The 19,024-nt window shown below is 39.9% G+C and overlaps 1 protein-coding gene across 3 annotated transcripts; it reads right to left on the bottom strand.

The window, feature by feature from the left end:
- Positions 1–343: 343 nt before the first annotated feature.
- Positions 344–15,126, bottom strand: LOC147603177 (uncharacterized). 3 transcript variants are annotated; one of them, XR_015265702.1, is made up of 4 exons: positions 14,824–15,125; positions 12,994–13,268; positions 11,891–12,041; positions 11,249–11,803 (listed from the first exon to the last, which is right to left on the bottom strand). XR_015265702.1 is itself a non-coding variant. In XM_086797318.1 (3 exons), exons 1-3 carry the CDS (start codon positions 14,937–14,939, stop codon positions 444–446), a joined length of 399 nt encoding a protein of 132 aa, XP_086653444.1. In that variant the 5' UTR covers positions 14,940–15,124; the 3' UTR covers positions 344–443. The 3 variants fall into 3 exon arrangements, 2 of the variants coding, with proteins under 2 accessions (XP_086653444.1, XP_086653443.1); XM_086797318.1 differs by lacking the exons at positions 11,249–11,803; positions 11,891–12,041 and adding an exon at positions 344–451 and having other exon boundaries at positions 14,824–15,124; XM_086797317.1 differs by having other exon boundaries at positions 11,249–12,041; positions 14,824–15,126.
- Positions 15,127–19,024: the final 3,898 nt, after the last annotated feature.

Genomic DNA, 19,024 nt, shown 5'->3' with positions numbered 1-19,024 from the left:
AAAACAAAGAGTGATCATGGCCTATGTAATCACGCGTGAAAAAATTAGAGGGTAGGGAAAAAAAAAAAGTAGCCTTGTTTGCAAGCTTGTATCTCCCAGACCGTGAGGCTGGTGAACATGTTCTAGTACTCATCTTTAAGATGTTTTCGAGCTCTTTAAATCTTTCCTTGAGTGGACCAAGATGATTTCCATTCTTTTGGCTTTTGACCAACTATCACAAAAGTTGACCCAAAAAAATCAAAGCAAAAAATGCACTAAACATAGCAAAATCAATCTTGTGGACTACTATTTGAGCTACCAAACACAAGAATTGTGTTTGCAGGCTTGTATCTCCCAGACACAGTGAGGCTGGTGAACATGTTCTAGTACTCATCTTTAAGATGTTTTCGAGCTCTTTAAATCTTTCCTTGAGTGGACCAAGATGATTTCCATTCTTTTGGCTTCTAACCAACTACCACAAAAGTTGACCCAAAAAAATCAAAGCAAAAAATGCACTAAACATAGCAAAATCAATCTTGTGGACTACTATTTGAGCTGCCAAACACAAGAATTTTGGTAGGGTTAGGGGAGCAAAGTTGTAGTACTCCAGAAATATATACCTACTCATGTCTATGAAAAGATTTTCTTGTCGTGCAATCTATACCACCTACAAATTCCAAGGAAAATTCTTGTCCTTCGTAATTATTTAAAAATTAAAGTATAATTATTACCCAATAAGTGTTGCACATCACCTTATTATAGGCAAAGTTCTTAGATTTTCGTGTCCCAACAGGTAGGTTTATTTCATATAAAAGAAGTACGTGAATCGAGTTCATACAAAAAATACATGAGCCTATAGACATGAGCCTAGAGACATGAGTCTAGAGACGTAAACCCAGACGTGAGTCCTAGTGACGTGAACTAGAGACGTGAGCCTAGCATTTTTTTTTTAAGTGTCTGAAACTATTTTCAGACCTACACCAAAAACTCCAGGGACCTTTGATGCGAACTCGATCTAGACTAATTATTGAAAATGATAATACAATCAACTATATCCTTCGGATACCAGTGAGGAGATATGGGAAGAAATGAGCCAACGAAACATAGAGATGAGTGGAAGAACAATGAAATACCTGGAAATAGAAGCCACCATACTGGCCTCCAAGCTTCGGATTCACCAACTCACTTTGTAAATAGTGCCTTCAATTTTATGAAGAAGGTATTTAACTGTCCTATTTTTGGGCGCAGCTTCAATGAAGGAGCGAGAGCAAGATCCTAAACCTCAAGGTTCGCTCCCACAGGAAGTGGTCAAACCATGTCAAATAACATAATGATTCAAACATTTGGTGTCGATCCTGAGTTGGGTTTATCCCAAGCAAACCATGATCGATAAAAAGTCCAACAATCATGGCAAAGTAGATATGTCTCTTTTATTATACCATCAAGTGTTCCTCAGTACAACCAGCATCAAGTGCACATAGCGTAAGAGCACGAGCACAAGCAAGAGTCATGCTCTCCACAATAGCCCATTATAGAAGTACCTTTACCATAGAACCAAGTTCTAATTCTTCTCTATTTGGATGAGGAACAGGGATCCCGAGGAGGGGTAAGGAGCTAGTGCTTGGGACTATCTCATCATAAAGGGATCTACTAGGGCATTCACGTAATTTGTCCTCAAACCATAGCAAGCCTGCAGCCTCAAACCCAGGCCAACGGAGGATAAGTGCCATTGGAAACCGTGCAACTCAATCCCATAGAGGCCAAGAGATTCGGTACCTTGAAACAGAGGGTTTTGCGCAACCATCTCCTGCAAGATAGTGGCCGACTCATTACATAGAGTAGACAACATGGGTGTAGGTCATCATCCACACATCTGAAAAGGGAGAAGTTCACTATGGAAGCTTGTGCCGCCATAGGCATCAAGGTGATGTACATCATAGAAGATATCAAAAGTCATAAAGGTCATAAAAGATATCAAGGGTACAATGTTCTAGGGTTGGTTCCTTTTATAGTCCCAAGGCCCCATATGCCCTACGCAACATGTGTAAATGCCCCTAAGCCCCATATGCCTAGGCCCATCCCCCATATATATGTACACACTAAAATCCCTTCATTACAAACCATCCCTTCCAATAATGATTTCGTCCTCGAAATCAAAGCGTGGTCATGCATGAAAATACACATACCAAGAGGCTATATAAAAAAGCCAAAAATCGAACATATAGTTTATATACATCCAAGTATGGAAATGAAGATCGTGAGTGACATAGATGGTGTAGAGCCTGAATGGAAAGCCGAAGAGTCGAATGACATAGATCTTGTGCTACTCGGGTCGAAAGGGTAGGTCGTATCTCCACTCACCACCACGAGTGTGTTGCCACCTAGGTCAAACGTGAAGTAATGCCACCCCATCATAAAAAGGTGATCTCCGACGATACTCGGATTGAATGTAAAGGTCAGTGGACTCCTGCCAGTGATGAGGCTAAACAAGCTCCCGCCTAGATCAAAAAGAAATCCAAGGAACTCTAAATCCAAGATAGTGGTCATATTATGATGTGGTGCAAATGGAGAGGCTAAGGAACCACCGTCAATGGCAAAGCTAGTTGTGTATCCTCCAGAATCAAATAGATAGATAAGGAACACATCAAGGATCCTCAGTATCAATGTCGTTGGTAGCACCAAGATCAAAGGGAAAGCTTGTAAGCCCATCCTCATGATCACAGTGTGAATCCAAAGTATGACGTATCCACCAAGTAGACCTAACATTCCACAAGAATGTTGAATGATCGCGGTGCAAAAGAACCACCATGTATGCCACGACCAAGGTGTGCTATAGGTGCATCAAAATGATGTGCCACACATAGCACCAAATCAGTTGACTCTTTTAAGTCCCAAGTTGTCACAACATAATTCATGCTTCAATGCAGCTAGGGGATTTGTTTAAAAATCCCACCCCACATTGACTCTGTTGGAGTATGTTCAATCTACAGCTTGTTTTCTTCAACCATTTCTCTTATGAAGTGGTAATTGAGATCCACGTGCTTCATCTTTTCGGAATGCTTAGGGTTACTTGCCAAGTAAATGCAAGAAAGGTTGTGGCAAAACAACTTTGATGATGTCCTCGAAATCAGCTTCAACTCTTCAAGCAGCATTTGAATCCAAAGACCTTCTTTTGTTGCCAATGCTACGGCCACAAACTCAACTTCAACAGAGGATAAGGTGACCGCAACTTGTTTCTTCGATTGCCAGGTTACACCTGCACCTGTGAGCACAAAAGTAAAACCCGCAGTAGACCGATGGGTGTCTATTTCCCTCCCCCCAATCCGAGTTAGACCATCCTAGGAGATCAGTGAGTTGACTTGGGTTAGAGGTGCGAGAGTACACCAAGCCAAGATTGCAAGTATAAGCTAAGTAGCGGATCACACGAACAAGTGCCTTCCAGTGCTTAAAACTGGGATTGTGCATAAAGCTCACAAGGGACTTTAAACATATTCCTATATATATATATAGGAAAAAAAAATATTTTACTAGATAGTGTACTAGAAAAAATGAACATATTTAGTAAAAGTCCGGATCTAGGAAAAGTGGAACGCTTCCTAGTTCTTCATTCTAGGAAAATGCTTGCTATATAACAAATAAACTAGCAATAAATCACTATATAGTAAACTATGTAGTAAAAGTTGCTATATAGCAAAAGTCACGAAAGCGTTCACTATATAGTAATTGATTTAGAAAAACTTTCCTACATAGGAATCTATATAGTAGTATATTACTATATAGTAATAAATAATCAACAAATTAGTATATGATTAAATATTACTATATATAATAAAAATTTACTATATATAGTAAAATATTTCTATATAAAAAACCAATGTGTAAAAAACCAATATACAATAATGATTATAGAAAAATAATTTTCTAAGAGAAAGATGAGACTTTACAAAGAGCAATACAATAAAAATTAAGTTTTTTATTTTATTGAAGTGTTGTTATTCTATTGATTTCTATATATACTAGAAAATATTATATTATTATATTGATATTTAAAGACACACATGTTAACTTTGAGAGAGATTTAAAGCATTTTTTAATAATCCAAAAAAATGAGTAAACAAAATTTTGCTTAAGTGAAACTCAAGAAAAATCCATAAGACAAAGACGTGCTTTCATGAAGGGTCGTGTATAGTTGGACAATTATTCAAAAAACACAATTATACAAAATTTCGCTTAAGTGAAACACAAGAGAAGTTTATAAAAAACAAAGATGTACTTTTATGAGTACCAAAAAAGGATTAAGTATAATAAGATAATTATTCAAACAAAATAAGTATATAAATTTATTTTAAGTGAAACACAAGAGAAATCCGTAAAGAACAAAGACATACTTTCACGAGTGCAAACTAAAGGATGGAGTGTAGTTAAATAATTATTTTTAAAAAACTAAAATTTAATTTAAGTAACAAAAGAGAAATCCATAAAGCACATAGACTTACTTTCATGAGAGCAAATTAAAAGATGAAGTGTAGTGTAATAATTATAAAAAAATAAGTATATAAAATTTTGCTCAAGTGAAACACAAGAGAAATCTATAAAGCACAAAGACGTACTTCCACGAGTGCAAATTAAAGAGTGGAATACAATTAAATATCTCTAAAAAAACAAGTATAGTTACATATTTATTCCTAAACAATAAGTATAAAATTTTTTCCTTAAGTGAAACACAAAAGAAATTCATGAGGCACAAAGATATGCTCTCATGAGAGTATGTATATGTATATATATGTGTATATGTATATGTATATGTATATATATATATGTATATACATATGTACTAGTTAGTGACCCGTGCATTGTTGCTCCCTCGCACGTTACCCTTCACGCTCGAGTGAAGAACCACGAGGAGCTACCACGTGGCAATTCCCAACACATTAGTGTGGATAATAGTAGGGAATATTTGGAAACATATGACATAGAATAAGCATATGCCTTAATTGAGACAACTGTATGAAAACATCATCTAATCCCTACCATCAATATAAATCGCTTTGTACATATAGCACTTTTGCACATACACCCCAGCATGCATGCACATGCATATGGAGTTGTGTGCATGAGTAACAAAAAAGGGAACTTAAATTATGGGGGTGTGAATTCACACCGGCTCCATAAGCCCAATCGCATGGTAGTAAGCTAGACCCATGGGATCAGACGGAACTAGGCTAACTATGGATCTAGTCAAAGTCGCAACACAACGGATCAAATAAGGGAAAGCGGGTGGCTGGGTGGACCCAAGAATATGGGTGCTTTCCAAACATGAGACCCAATCTGTTTAAAAACTTAAACCTTTGGAAAAAATGCACATTAGTTTTAGATTTAGAGATTTGGCAGATCTTGGTAGAATTGGTCACCTTCGTAATCGAGGAGTAAAGACATCGTGTTGAACCTCAAGGAGCTCCCGATGAAAATACTTATATCTTCATCCATACATTCATAGAGCTAAGACTTGTGATATATATGTTATTTGTATTATAGTCTTGATGATGCCATAGAAGATGGCCCTTAAACAGCGTCCCCATCTCCCCACGGAAGTTCGAAATCACCACCGTCCTGTTCCTGAATGTAAGAAATGAAAAGATGCAGGGGAGAAGAGAGCTTGAGCTCTTGCAAGCACACACACACTCACAAAACCCTAAAAGAGAACACACAAGGTGAGAGGCTGAAAATCTTCTTCTTCACACAACACTCAATCAACACACCATATACAAAGATAAGAGTACACACAATACAAAAAGGCACTCAACCAAATACATACTAGGGTTCTCTATAGTGTGAACCCAACTAAATGAGCTGGCGCTATAACTATGCCAGTCTCTAGAATGACTGTCACACAGCCTATCACGCCACTGGCCGCATCTCACCCCACTGGCCGCATATCACCCATGATCTCACCAACTATGCCAGTGGTGTAAGTGTGGAACCTATCCCCCAGGCGGGTCATCAGTATCCACCGCCTCACGAGATGAGCTCGATATCTCAACACTCCCCCTCGAGCTCAACTCCATCTCATGTACACTAAGCGAAGCCCTGAATCCGCGGAGCTTCTCTGTACCCAATGCGTTGGTGAAGATGTCAACGACGACCTGATCCTGTGTGCTGACATAAACAAGGTCAACGTCTCCTGCCAAAACCTTCTCTCTGACAAAACGGTAGTGGACCTCTATATGCTTCGTGCGAGCATGAAAAATTGGGTTCTTGGCTAACTGTATACTGCTAATGTTGTCACAGAAAATGACAACTTGTCTATCCACTGATAGACCCAAATCTGCAAGTAGCTTTCTCAACCAAGCTACCTCACATGTTGCCATAGCAACACCTCTGTACTCGGCCTCTATAAGAGCAACCGTAGGCTGCTTCTTGCTACTCCAAGTCACAGGCACTCCCCAAAGAAAACATGAAGCCACTAGTAGATCTTCTATCTGAGATACTACCAGCCCAATCATCATCTGTGTACCCATGTACACATATCTCTATCCCAGTTTCATAAAATAATCCACAATGCAAAGTAGACCTCACATACCTCAGTATAAATTGACTCACCAACCCAACAGCATAGCTCAAATCTGACCTGGTGATCGTCATGTAGATCAAGCTTCCTACTATGCGCCTATACATAGTAGGATCCTCCAAAATCTCTCCTGAATCTGCACTCAGCTTGCCATTCTTATCCAATGACACCGAGATAAGCTTATAGCCTGTCATACCATACTTGGACAACATGTCCAAGCCATACTATCTCTGCAGTAATCCAATACCATGTGATGACCTAATCACCTCAATGCCCAAGAAATATCTGAGCTCCCCCAGATCTTTCATCTCAAACTTCTGTCTAAGCAAGATCTTTACATCAAAGATCTCTGCATCATGGTCTCCCGTAATGATCAGGTCATCTATATAGATGACAACAAGCACAACCCCTCTATCACTGTGTCTCACATACAACGAGAAATTTGCATTTGCTACATGAAAGCCAATAGTAACAAGATATTCAGAAATCTTGTTAGACCATGCTCTTGGTGCTTATTTTAAGCCATACAAGGCTTTCTTCAACCTGCAAACATGCTCGGAGTGACTCACATCCTCATAACCAGGTGGCTGCAACATATACACCTCTTCTTGCAAATCCCCATGCAAGAATGCATTCTTTGCATCCATCTGATGTAAAGACCATTGCTTTGACGCAACCACTGCTATCACAACTCTCATTGTTGTCATCTTGACAACTGGGCTGAAAGTTTCCTCATAATCAATGCCATATGTCTGCGCATATCCTTTGGCTACCAATCTAGCCTTGTACCTGCTTATGCTTCCATCACTGTTATGTTTTACTTTGTACACCCACTTGCATCCAATGGCTTTCTTGCCTTCACGCAATTGCACTAAATCCCAAGTCTCATTTCCATATAGTGCATCCATCTCCTCATCCATAGCTTTCTCCCAACATACATTTCCAACAGCCTCATCAATGCATGTGGGCTCTACAACCTGTACAACTTTTGTCATGTATGGATAGTGATGTGCCACATAACCATCGTAGATAAACCTCTGCACAGGACTCTTCACTTTCCCAGATCTTCGCAGCTTTGCATTCATGGCTTCCATAGCTTTCTTTACACAGGTGTTCTCATAGCTAGTATCCCAAGATCCTCATCAAGGCTCATCTCTAAGCCACTAGACTCTCCATCAACATGAGAATGCCCTACAGAAATGGCAGGCATACTAAGAGACTCAATCACTTTCTCTTTGCCTTTATGTGATGTACTAATCCCATTTGCAAGATTGGTATTATGATGCAGCCTGCTACTCCATGGTCTATCAACTGAACCACTAGATGAGAACTCTCTTGGTCCACTCAAAGACTGTGATTGATGACTTGCATTTTGTGCAACCACATTTTCACTCACATCAACCCCAACACCTTCTTTTTCAACAGCATACCAACTGCTCATCTCATCAAAAACATCCTTGCTTACCCTCAACTCACATGTAACAAGGTTATAATACCTGTATCCCTTTTGCTCAAGGGAATATCCAATAAACACACATTTTTCAGATTTTGGATCCAGCTTAGTTCTCAGCTCATCTGGCACATGCACATATGCAATGCATCCAAAAATTTTCAGATGAGACAAATCAAGTTTTCTGCCAATGAACCTCTCCTCTAGAGTTACATCATATATGGCTGCAATTAAAGTCATGTTCATGATGTAAACTGCTATAGAAATAGCCTCAGTCCAATAGCTATGCGACATATTCTTCTCTCCCATCAATGCTCGCACAATCTCAACAATGTGCCTATTTTTCGCTCAGCAACTCCATTTTGCTACGGAGTGTATCTGCATGTAAATTATCTCCGAATACCATTCTTTTTCAAAAATTCAGAGAACTCATTAAAGAAGTACTCTTCTCCTCCATCTGACCTTAGACACTTTACATAATTCCCTGTTTGCTTTTCAACCATAACTTTAAAATTCTGAAAATAAGTGAACACCTCACCCTTCTCCTTCATGAAGTATATCCACACTTTCTTTGTGTGGTCATCAATAAATGTCACATAATACCTACAACCTCCCATAGACATGATCTTCGTAGGACCCCATACATCTGAATGCACAACATCTAGTGCATTTTTGTTCACATTTCTATCACGTGAAAATACATGCTTTGTTTACTTTCCAAATTGACATGCTTCACATATTTTTTGCATACCTTCAACTTTAAACTTTGGCAGCCCTGTCACAATTCCTTTAGTCTGCATAGACTTCATTCTCTGCACATTCACATGTCCAATTCTTTTATGCCAAATGTCTGTGTCTACAATAATTCCTGAACCATTTGCAAACATCGTAGCACTCACTTCAAGCATGTTTACATTCAATGTAAACATTCTGCCCACTCTGTTATCTTTTACAACCAACCTGCACTTGTCTTTAAAGTCTTCAACATAACAACCATCAAGGTTAAACCGAACCTGCAAACTCTACTCAATCATCTGACCAACTGAAACCAGATTCTTTGTTATGTTCGAAACATGAAGTACATCTGCAAAGTACTTCACTTCACCATCCTGCATAGACAATGGTACATCTCCAACAAAGGCAATTGGATGAGCAGTGTCATCCCCTGTTTCCACAAAACCTGATCTTTCAAGGTTTTTCATCTCCTTGAACCACTCCCCATGACTTGTCATGTGGTTCGAAGCACCTGAATCAACGTACCATACATCATCTTTATATGCTGCTTCAACATTTTCAGACATGGCATTAACAACATGCTACATAACAAACAACCTTTCATTATCCTCATTGTTTCTACTCGAGGATGCATAGATGTTTTGCTGCAATTTCCCATTTTGCATGTCAGCCTGCTTCTTATAACAATCTGCCTGTACATATCCAAGCTTACCACAATAAAAACATCCACATGTATTATTATACTGCCTTTGCCAATTTCCATGACCTCTTTGACTCCCCCTTCTTCCACCTGCGTATTGTTATTATAAATTATGAGACTATTGTTGTTGCTGCTGCTGGCCATAATTCTGATTACCTGTTCGACCACCTCCTTGGCCGCGTCCACGACCTTCTCTACCTTATCCTCTTCCTGAACTTGTATAGAAGGCTTGTTGCTTTAAACTGTTTTTGTTTTGTGAAGACTGTTGGTCTTCACCCAAGCTCTTCTCTTCTATAATCAACATAGACACCAAATCTGTGAAATTGCGAATGTTTTCCCGAGTCTAAATAGACGTCTTGAACACCTTGTATTGTGACTCGAGACCACGTAGACAAACTTCCACCTTATCTCATCATCATCTACTGAAACACCAATAGATGCAAGGGATTGATTCTTAAAACAGAGTTCTGTACAGAATCGATGACTTACCCGCAATGCTCGAAATCGCTTGCTTTCTGAAAAACGGAGGTCCTAATGCGCCCGAAACGCGTTTTCGGCTCAAAAAATGCGGTCCATTAAAACAAAATAGTTACCTTATAGCTTTATTCCCGCGAAAAAAACTCCTCAATCAAAGATCGTTTGTCGATGCCTCCCGTAGAGCTCCTGACAAAGATGTAGTCAACACAAATAGAGAAGAGTAGATGAAGCTCTTACCCTCGTACCGCTTCCTGTGCTTCTCTTGCTTGCAACTCAGTCCTTAGCATGAACCAAGCTCTGATACCATGAAAAGATACAGAGGATAAGAGAGCTTGAGCTCTTGCAAACACACACACACACTCACAAAACCCTAAAAGAGAACACACAAGGTGAGAGGCTGAAAATCTTCTTCTTCTTTACACAACACTCAACACACCATATACAAAGATAAGAGTAGACACAATATAAAAAAGTACTCAACCAAATACATACTAAGGTTCTCTATAGTGTGAACCCAACTAAATGAGCTGGCGCTATAACTATGCCAGTCTCTAGAATGACTGTCACACAGCCTATCATACCACTGGCCGCATATCACCCATGATCTCACCAACCATGCCAGTGGTGTAAGTGTGGGGCCTATCCCCCAAGCGGGCCATCAGTGTCCACCGCCTCACAAGATGAGCTCAATATCTCAACAGAAACAGGTGATTCTTATACAGAAAGATGAAAGCTGTGACAGAGTCATAAACTGTGTCCTGCTCAATCACTTCTGTCAGCTGATAATTTCTTACCTACCACATCCCCATATAACCTAAATATCAACACCAGTTAACGGATTTCCAATATAGCATTCAAAGCCCCCAAAGAAAAAAAATGACAAGATGCACATCGAGGTTCTCATTGTCATGTTTCACACGCATCTTCTCATTGAACTGCTCAATAAAATCATCCTTCTTATTTCTGTGAGATGAAGATGCCTGAAATCTGTGCGCCAATCTGTATGGATAAGATTTTCAAAGGGACATGATCCATAGCTCTTTTCTTTCCAAGAAAAAGATCCTACTATTAGTTAATGAAAAAACAACCACAAAGCGTTAGGTACAACCACGAAGGGCTGAATACAAACACGACACATAGCTCTTTCATAAATCAGTAGCATTATTCATGGACTGAAAATGTGAGACAAAGAAAAACCTCAATACGAGTCATTACGGGTGGCTTCACAATACACACCTAGCTAGCTTCACATTCCATTGCTATGACAGATCCAACTATCCTAGCACCAATCCCAAGGTGTGCCCTCTCTGAGGCCACCATAAAAAACTGTACACATGAATGAAACAAATTGGCACACAATCATACCTTTTCTTGATTTTCCAGACGTGCTCATCTGGTATGTAATCCAAAAGTGTGTAATTCTTCAGGTGTCAAACACCTTATAGATTCTGCAATCCACTGCCTCATCAGTTTCCAGTGAATTAAGAAAGTATGCTTTATAGGGACTACCTTCATAGTTCAAGGAGTAGGAAGTGATCATGCCAACATCGATTCGGCATGACGGGCACCGGCATTTTTGAATATGCATTATGCAGAATGGGTGGATATAGAGCCACTCCATTCCATCATGATGATGGGGAGGTCACACATCAGCTAGGTTTGTTGGGTACAACAGTCCTCTGATCAGACCCAGCTCCTTTGACCTGTTAGCTAAAATGGCACCAAACCTCGACCATGATGTGTAGGTATTGTTGCAGCCAAATGCTTACCCATCTTGGGTTGAGTATATGAGATCTTGCTATTCACATCATCAAATTTGACAAATCCATCCCTCTTTAGTGACTCTGATCCAAAAAGACCAAAGCCTACATCTGGCTGTCCTCTGTGAACGTACCTGTAGTAAACACAACCACAAACCATGATTACCCCAACATCCATGCTAACACAAACACAGATTTGAATTTGAATAGAGAGAACATACTGTATGGGTGTTGTTCTGCACTTCAGAGTGCAGAAATCATCAGATGCATAGACTGAGACAGTCATGAGAGAGTCATTATGTTTGTTCTAGAATAAACTCCCAATGACTTCATCTGGGCTGATATTGAGGTAGCAAATTGTCTTATTGGTCTCTGCAAAACCACTAGAAACATCAGATCACCCAATAGCTCTACCTTTACATAGTAGCCCATGTTGTGATCAGGCCTGACCCCCTCCTCAGGGCCATCAGATGTTGAGATAGCATAGCTTGGCAGTCTACATGTGTAAAGGCCCTAAGGAGGACCACACAAACAACATATTGATATTAAACCAGGTACTACTCCCCCCTGCTAAAGGCAGCACAGACTCTTGATTATCTGCTAGTTAACCCCACCCCCTCCTCAGGGCCATCAGACCTTTAGATAGCATAGCTTAGCAGTCTAGATGTGTAAGGGCCCTAAGGAGGACCATAGATTGATATTAAACAAAGTACTACTTACCCCTGCTAAAGGCAGCATCCTGATTGAGCCCATGCCAAAACTATATCTCTGGCATTAACAATTTTGATGATCTTTGACTCCCTTCAGGAAATTGAGCTGAAAAAACTAATTTTCTTTGGGATCATTCTTCCCGTAAAAACAACCACAAGGTACAGTTCTTGTTAGGGGAGGCGACAGAGTCCAAAGTTTTGGCATGCCACAAATTTCCAAAGGAATATTGTTCTCAACTTACACATACCAAGGTGAAGTTTCCACCCATGGTTTAGCATAAGAAGCAATAGAATCAATAGCATGAACATAAAAGAGAATGAATTTGATTCTATCTGCATTGGTAGCATCACACAACATATAACACAAGTTCAAGCCCAAAAACTCCAACATACACATGCTTACAATGACTCCACACTAATGTCACACGAGCAACATTTCTCATAAGGTTGTGCACTAACATTCTCACTGAGCTTAAGAGATACATTCACAATTGGTCTACCTAGTAGTCCAATAAAGTTACTTAGCTCTGTCAAAACCACATGGCTGGAGATCCACTCAACAAAACAAAAAAATACCCAAAGAAAAGTGACCACCGTTGTGGCCCCGAGCATACCTGGAATCAGTTCATGCTTGAACAGCTTCGGAGCCAAATGTGCTTCGGCCCATGCGGAATGCACCTGTGCCACATACCTCTTGCAATACTTGAACAACCTGATGACCCCAGTCTGCATCCTCATGACAAATATAAGTCTGTTTCCGATCCTGCGAAGTAACTCTACTTGATGTTTGTGTAGAGGATATGGAAGGCTTTTATCAACTATGGGCACTGGTGATTGGCTGAAATAGGCCTTCAATTCAGTAACTCCCTGTTTTAAAGACCGCATTGCCCTGCAGAGTGTGTCCATGTCAGAACGGTCATATGTATTCACATAGCAATGCATAAAGGGAGTCAATGGTTGACAAGCTACCTTGTCAAAATAAGCCAGTCCACTTATCTTGATGCATGTACCCACCAACTCAATTAAAAAACAAGGACAAAACATTGTCTCCCTCAGGGTCGGGTCTGATCAATGGAGGTGCAAAGCATAGTGTGTTCCAACTTCACTTCTGACAAAAGAACCCAGTACATGGAATGAGAGATCGTCCCATCAGTGGTGCAATCTGAGATGGTAAAAAACGCAACCAATTCCTCTAAGTAACCACCAAGCAATTTGTTGAATGGTTCCATCATCTCTTTTTCGTTCTCGAACTTCTCCCCCAACAAGTGTTCAACTCCAACAAGCTGCCAGAGCATGCCTATCAAGCTGCTAGAACATGCCTATGCCTACGCCGATCAGTGGAGGAATTTTGCCAATAGCAAACTGCTTCATGAACCTGGACTTACCCCAACCACTAGACTAGATGAGGGCTACACATGGTGTGTGCCATTCCCCATGGGGAGTGTAGACTAAGAGTAGAATTTGTCGATCTTATCATCAAGATGAGAAAGAACATAGTCCATGATCATGGAATAAGGGTCCACCTATGGTCTATCTAAGGCTCTTTCCCATCTCTGGTACAGGTTGCTTCCACTTCCACTCTAGCTCAGCCAGCAGTGAGAACAAGGCATCGAATGCCATCTCCCACCGCGTGTCTTTGTCTGGATCCTGACAAAGTGCGGCTATCCAAGATTCTCTGAGCTTAGTGAGAAATCAACTCCAAGTAGGGTGGACTATGGTAGTGAAGAAGGGCATATCTACAACATTGAGTACATACATACATGCCATTATATACATACATACAACCAGCAGATCTGCAGCATTGAGTACATACATACATGCTTCACATTCACCTGCACTACAACATGCATACGTACATGCATGCTACTTATAAGAAACCAATCTGTGCATTTATGCATACATAGACATGCATACATATGTACGTACAAAAATACCTACTTAAACACCCATCCATTCATTCATGGATGTACATTAAGTGCATACATGTGTGTATACTAAGAGAGCAATCTATGCATAGATACATGCATGCTACTACACAAGTAAACTATGTATACATATGTATGTGCATGCATACATATATGTTCATACAAATGTACATACAAAAGAAATCAAATGCTTGTTCACTGATCCATGAATGCATAACCCTCTCCCAATGCTTAAACACACCATCAACAAAGGTATGAAGTCACCTAGAACCAAGTACTGAACTTTACACAAAGCAAGGGCAAGCCATCCAGGATGTATTGCAGGCTACATAGTGCATCATAAAACCTTTGATTTTGGTGGTATTTAACATAATATCTATTACAGATGGACCATGGTTTTGTTTTTCTGAGCAAGCCTGGATGAGCATTGCTTCATGTTAACACCTTTATAGACACCCTCCTCATGCAATTAAAGTAGATACCCTTTTTTAATCAATAAATAAAGTGGGGAAATCCTACCTGTAGATGTGCACAATCTGGGAGAGAGATACCCCCCTCTGGCTGGAAACTGTGTTAAAAGTAAACCCACCACAAGCGACACCGTAGATGGCCTTGACTACAAAATGGATCTCCATGCAAAGTTTCTATTTGCAAAAGAGGGGAATTGGGTGTTTCCTCGCGGCCTCTTGTGGTGTAGGAATCCTAAACATGCAAAGTTTCCATGCGGATCCCGGAACTCGACTGTGAGAAAGGATTTAATACAAGTATATGCCAACATGAGAACCATAGGGGGCCATGGAAGGAACAGGGTGCGTAGGCGGGAAAAAGGCGAAAATTTTTCCCCAAGAAAGGAAAGACCATTTTTTAAATCTATTAATTGGTTATTTATTAATTAAATTACTTAAGCTGAGCTAAAGAGTTTCTAATACAAATGTCATTATCGTTATTGAAAAAAACTGGTCTTTTCTATCAAATTTCATGGCTTTATAGGCTTTGGTGAAAAGAACACGGCTGTATCAGTACATAAGTCACCTCATTGTTGAGATTATTGGTTTTAATCCCAACATAAGAAGACACATTACACTCAAAAGTATAACATCAAAAGCGATCATGTAGACCATGCCTTACAACATCATCTAAGATCTCTCCATTACCTATATAGATATCATTAAATTAATTAGACTTAATAGTAACATGTAAAATATATAAAAACTATCAAAAAAAGTTTGATATTGATATACCTGCAACATGTTCCAAAGGAGAAGAATTTGGCTTTGTTTGTATACTCTTCTTTTCAGACTCTCCATGATTGTAACAAAGTCCTCACAACTTCCATACTTTCTTTTGACCATCCATTGTCTCGGCTGAAGTTGTAAAAGCTATGTGCAATATCAATCAATAAGATATCCAAGTCTTTATAATTTTTTGAAATGCCTTCCACTACATGCAAGACGTATGGCAAGCACCATTGGATAAACTTTTGATCTTCCTCGGCTTTGAAACTCTCAAAGTACTTGCTCTAGGAGACTTAGGCCATCAACCATACCGAATTGTAGGTGGCACTACTTTGGATACTTTGAATATTGCATCATCAATTTCTTTCTTCATAGAATTACTATAATTCTTTGAAACTAAAGAAGAAATATGCTTTTTGAATACATGCATATATTCAAAGAGAATATATGCATGACATCATACACATGACCTACACCACCCATGCAAGCTTGCATTGTTAGTAGCTGGGAGCAACGTTCGCCTTCTGGCTCTCCTACGATGCCCTCTTCGTCCCCTAGTTTAGCGTGGCCGATGATTACAGCAGCTTGACCAGCAAGCTCATGGTGTTAGTAGCTGGGCACAATGTTAGATGAGTTCATCGATGGAGAACCAAAGCAAGGCGAGGGTGCAACGAAGGTTCGCATGATGTGCAAGTCACGAGGCAGCGGCGGCGGAAGGACAAAGGCTCCGGCAGGACACATATCACCGTGCCACTGCCACTCACCGTGCCACTGCCACTGCCACTTAATAGGAGTAGCCATTTTGGAGTATTAGACACTATGCTAGACATGAGATAAGTGATTAGTAGCAAAGTGATAGATTTTGAAAGATTGATTTCAAGACAATTCCAATTGCAACATTGCCACTTCTAAATAGTTAACAAATATACATCTACCTAGTTTGGATATATTTTTGCTTTTTGCCTAGATATTGGTGTATATGCTTATAGTAATCAAATATATACTAGAGGTTCTATAGCCTCGATATTATTGGATCCACTTAAAGCAATAAAATATATGCTAGAGGTTAGGACCTTCATTAATGTCAAAATCAAACCAACGAATAGAGTGCAAGTAGTTGGTTCAATTTGGAAATGCTTTGAGTAAGTCGATGAATGTGTGTGTGTACATGCATGTGTGTGTGTGTGTGTGTGTGTGTGTGTGTGTGTGTGTGTGTTTGAGAGAGAGAGGCAGCTTTTAATATGATAAATGGGATGAGCTTTCGGATTGAGAGAGGCATCTTTCAATACTATATATGGGATGACCCTCTTTTAGAATAGAGACGAGTCTTAAATTAAAGCAACATTGAATTAGGTACATCTAATATGAATATACACAAGTATAATTAGATCTCAATTAGATACACATACATGTAGGAAGTTTGGCATTTTAATAATGCTTTGTTAGACCACCTTGCTTATATGTGATGACCAATGTGCATCCTCCTACCTATACACCATCCACCACTAGTTCACCAATGTCTTTGAGATAGTTTAATGTCTTTGCGATCTCTCTCTCTCTCTCTCTCTCTCTCAACCCTCACTCTTTTCCTTGGCATACTCTCTCTATATTCTATATCTCCTTTTATCCCTCTTCTCTCTCTCTCTCTCTCTCTCTCTCTCTCTCAACCCTCACTCTTTTCCTTGACACTCTCTCTCTATATTCTATACCTCCATATCTCCTTTTCTCCCTCTTCTCTCTCCTTTTCTCCCTCTTCTATCTCTCAATCTCTCTTTTTATGCGTTCTCACACACACACCCTCTCTACTTCTCACTATCTTTCTATCCTTTGGAGAGAAAAATGCACAAACCCTCTCATAATTATCTCTCTGCCTCACTACCTCTCTCTCTCTCTCTCTCTCTCTCTCTCTCTCTCTCTCTCTCTCTCTCTCTCTCTCTCTCTCTCTCATAGACACACAATAATCCTCTCTTCCTCTTGCTATCTCTCTCCTCTCTTGCTCATCCTCTCTCTGATTCTCACTCCCTCGTCTCTCTTCCTCTCACTCTCTCTCTCTAATCCTTTCGAGAGAGAAATGTACAAACCTCTCATAATTCTCTCTCTCTCTCTCTCTCTCTCTCTCTCTCATAGACACACACTAACCCTCTCTTCCTCTTGCTATCTCTCTACTCTCTTGCTCATCCTCTCTCTCATTCTTACTCTCTCTTCTCTTTTCCTCTCTCTCTTCTCTCTTCCTCTCACTCTCTCTCCAATCCTTTGTTGGAGAGAAAACTGCACAAAACTCTCATAATTATCTCTCTACCTCACTACCTCTCTCTCTCTCTCTCTCTTTCTCTTCTCTCTCTCTCTCTCATAGACACACACTAACCCTCTCTTCCTCTCGCTATCTCTCTACTCTCTTGCTCATCCTCTCTCTCATTCTCACTCTCTCTTCTCTCTTCCTCCCACTCCCTCTCTATGTCTCTCTCTCATGCATAAACACATTCGCTTACTTCTCTCTCTCTCTAGCTTAGCTCTCTCTCTCTCTCAATATACACACTCTCTCTCTACCCCTATGCCTCCTTTCCTCCTCGTTCTTTGTGAATCTCTCACTTGATCTCTCTTTCTTTGTTTCACACATTCTCTTTCCTTCTCACACCCTCTCTCATAGACATGCACATACACACCCTCTCTTCCTATCATTATCTCTCTACCCTCTTACCCATCCTCTCACTCGTTTTGCTCTGTGTCGCTCACTATCTCTCTCATATATATATATATATATATATATATATATATGATTTTATGTTAATTAGAGAGAGAGAGAGAGGACATAGTAAAATTATGAAAGGGTACACGTTAATGGTGGTTTCTTCCAAGTGTGAAATTTATTTTCTATCGACTGCGAGTTAGTGCAATTGATAGAGGAGTTGCTTGAGAGTCCCAAAGTCATGGGTTCAAGCCCTCACTGTGCAAGGGTGGCATGCATGGGTTTTTATGTTGTGATGTACTTTCTAATTCAAAAAAAGTGTGAAATTTATTTTTACATACATATATATGTATATATATAAATGTCACGTGTGATTCAAGATTGTGAGATCATTAATCATTCTTCAACCTTTTAACTCAACTTTAAAGTCTTTGAGCTTATTTTAGTGACCATGATCACATTCGACCTTTGATGCAAATTAAATATCTTCAAATATGATATTATAACTCACTAGAAGATATTGGCACTTAATTAATTAATCAAGCCCTATTGGGTTTGATTAATTAATTAATACCTTAGTGTAATCTAAGGTATTAATACCTTAGAGCTTGACGGCCATTCCCTCTCGCCCTTGCCCCACGACCACCATCTCGTTCGCCCCATGGTCAGGGCATACGTCTCCTTGCCTTGCCCCAGCGATGACCACCCGCTCTTTCCCTCACCTCAACCACCCTCTCCCTCTCTCTTACCTTCGCCCTAACCTTTGCCTAAGCTTTCACCAGAAGGCATGTGTGAGAGG

The sequence above is a fragment of the Cibotium barometz genome, chromosome 65 (assembly GCF_041138505.1).
Source record: "Cibotium barometz isolate CiBa-2024 chromosome 65, ASM4113850v1, whole genome shotgun sequence".
Classification (NCBI taxonomy): Eukaryota; Viridiplantae; Streptophyta; class Polypodiopsida; order Cyatheales; family Cibotiaceae; genus Cibotium; species Cibotium barometz.
The sequence above is the reverse complement of the archived record's forward strand: the minus strand, read 5'-3'. Positions and strand labels throughout refer to the sequence as shown.

Coding starts and splice junctions, on each gene's coding strand:
- LOC147603177 (XM_086797317.1), bottom strand. CDS start 14,939: ATGGAGATCCATTTTGTAGTCAAGGCCATCTACGGTGTCGCTTGTGGT. Junction 13,269..14,823: donor CAGATTGTGCACATCTACAG/GTAGGATTTCCC, acceptor CACACTCTGCAG/GGCAATGCGGTCTTTAAAAC. Junction 12,042..12,993: donor CAAGCATGAACTGATTCCAG/GTATGCTCGGGG, acceptor GTGGTTTTGCAG/AGACCAATAAGACAATTTGC.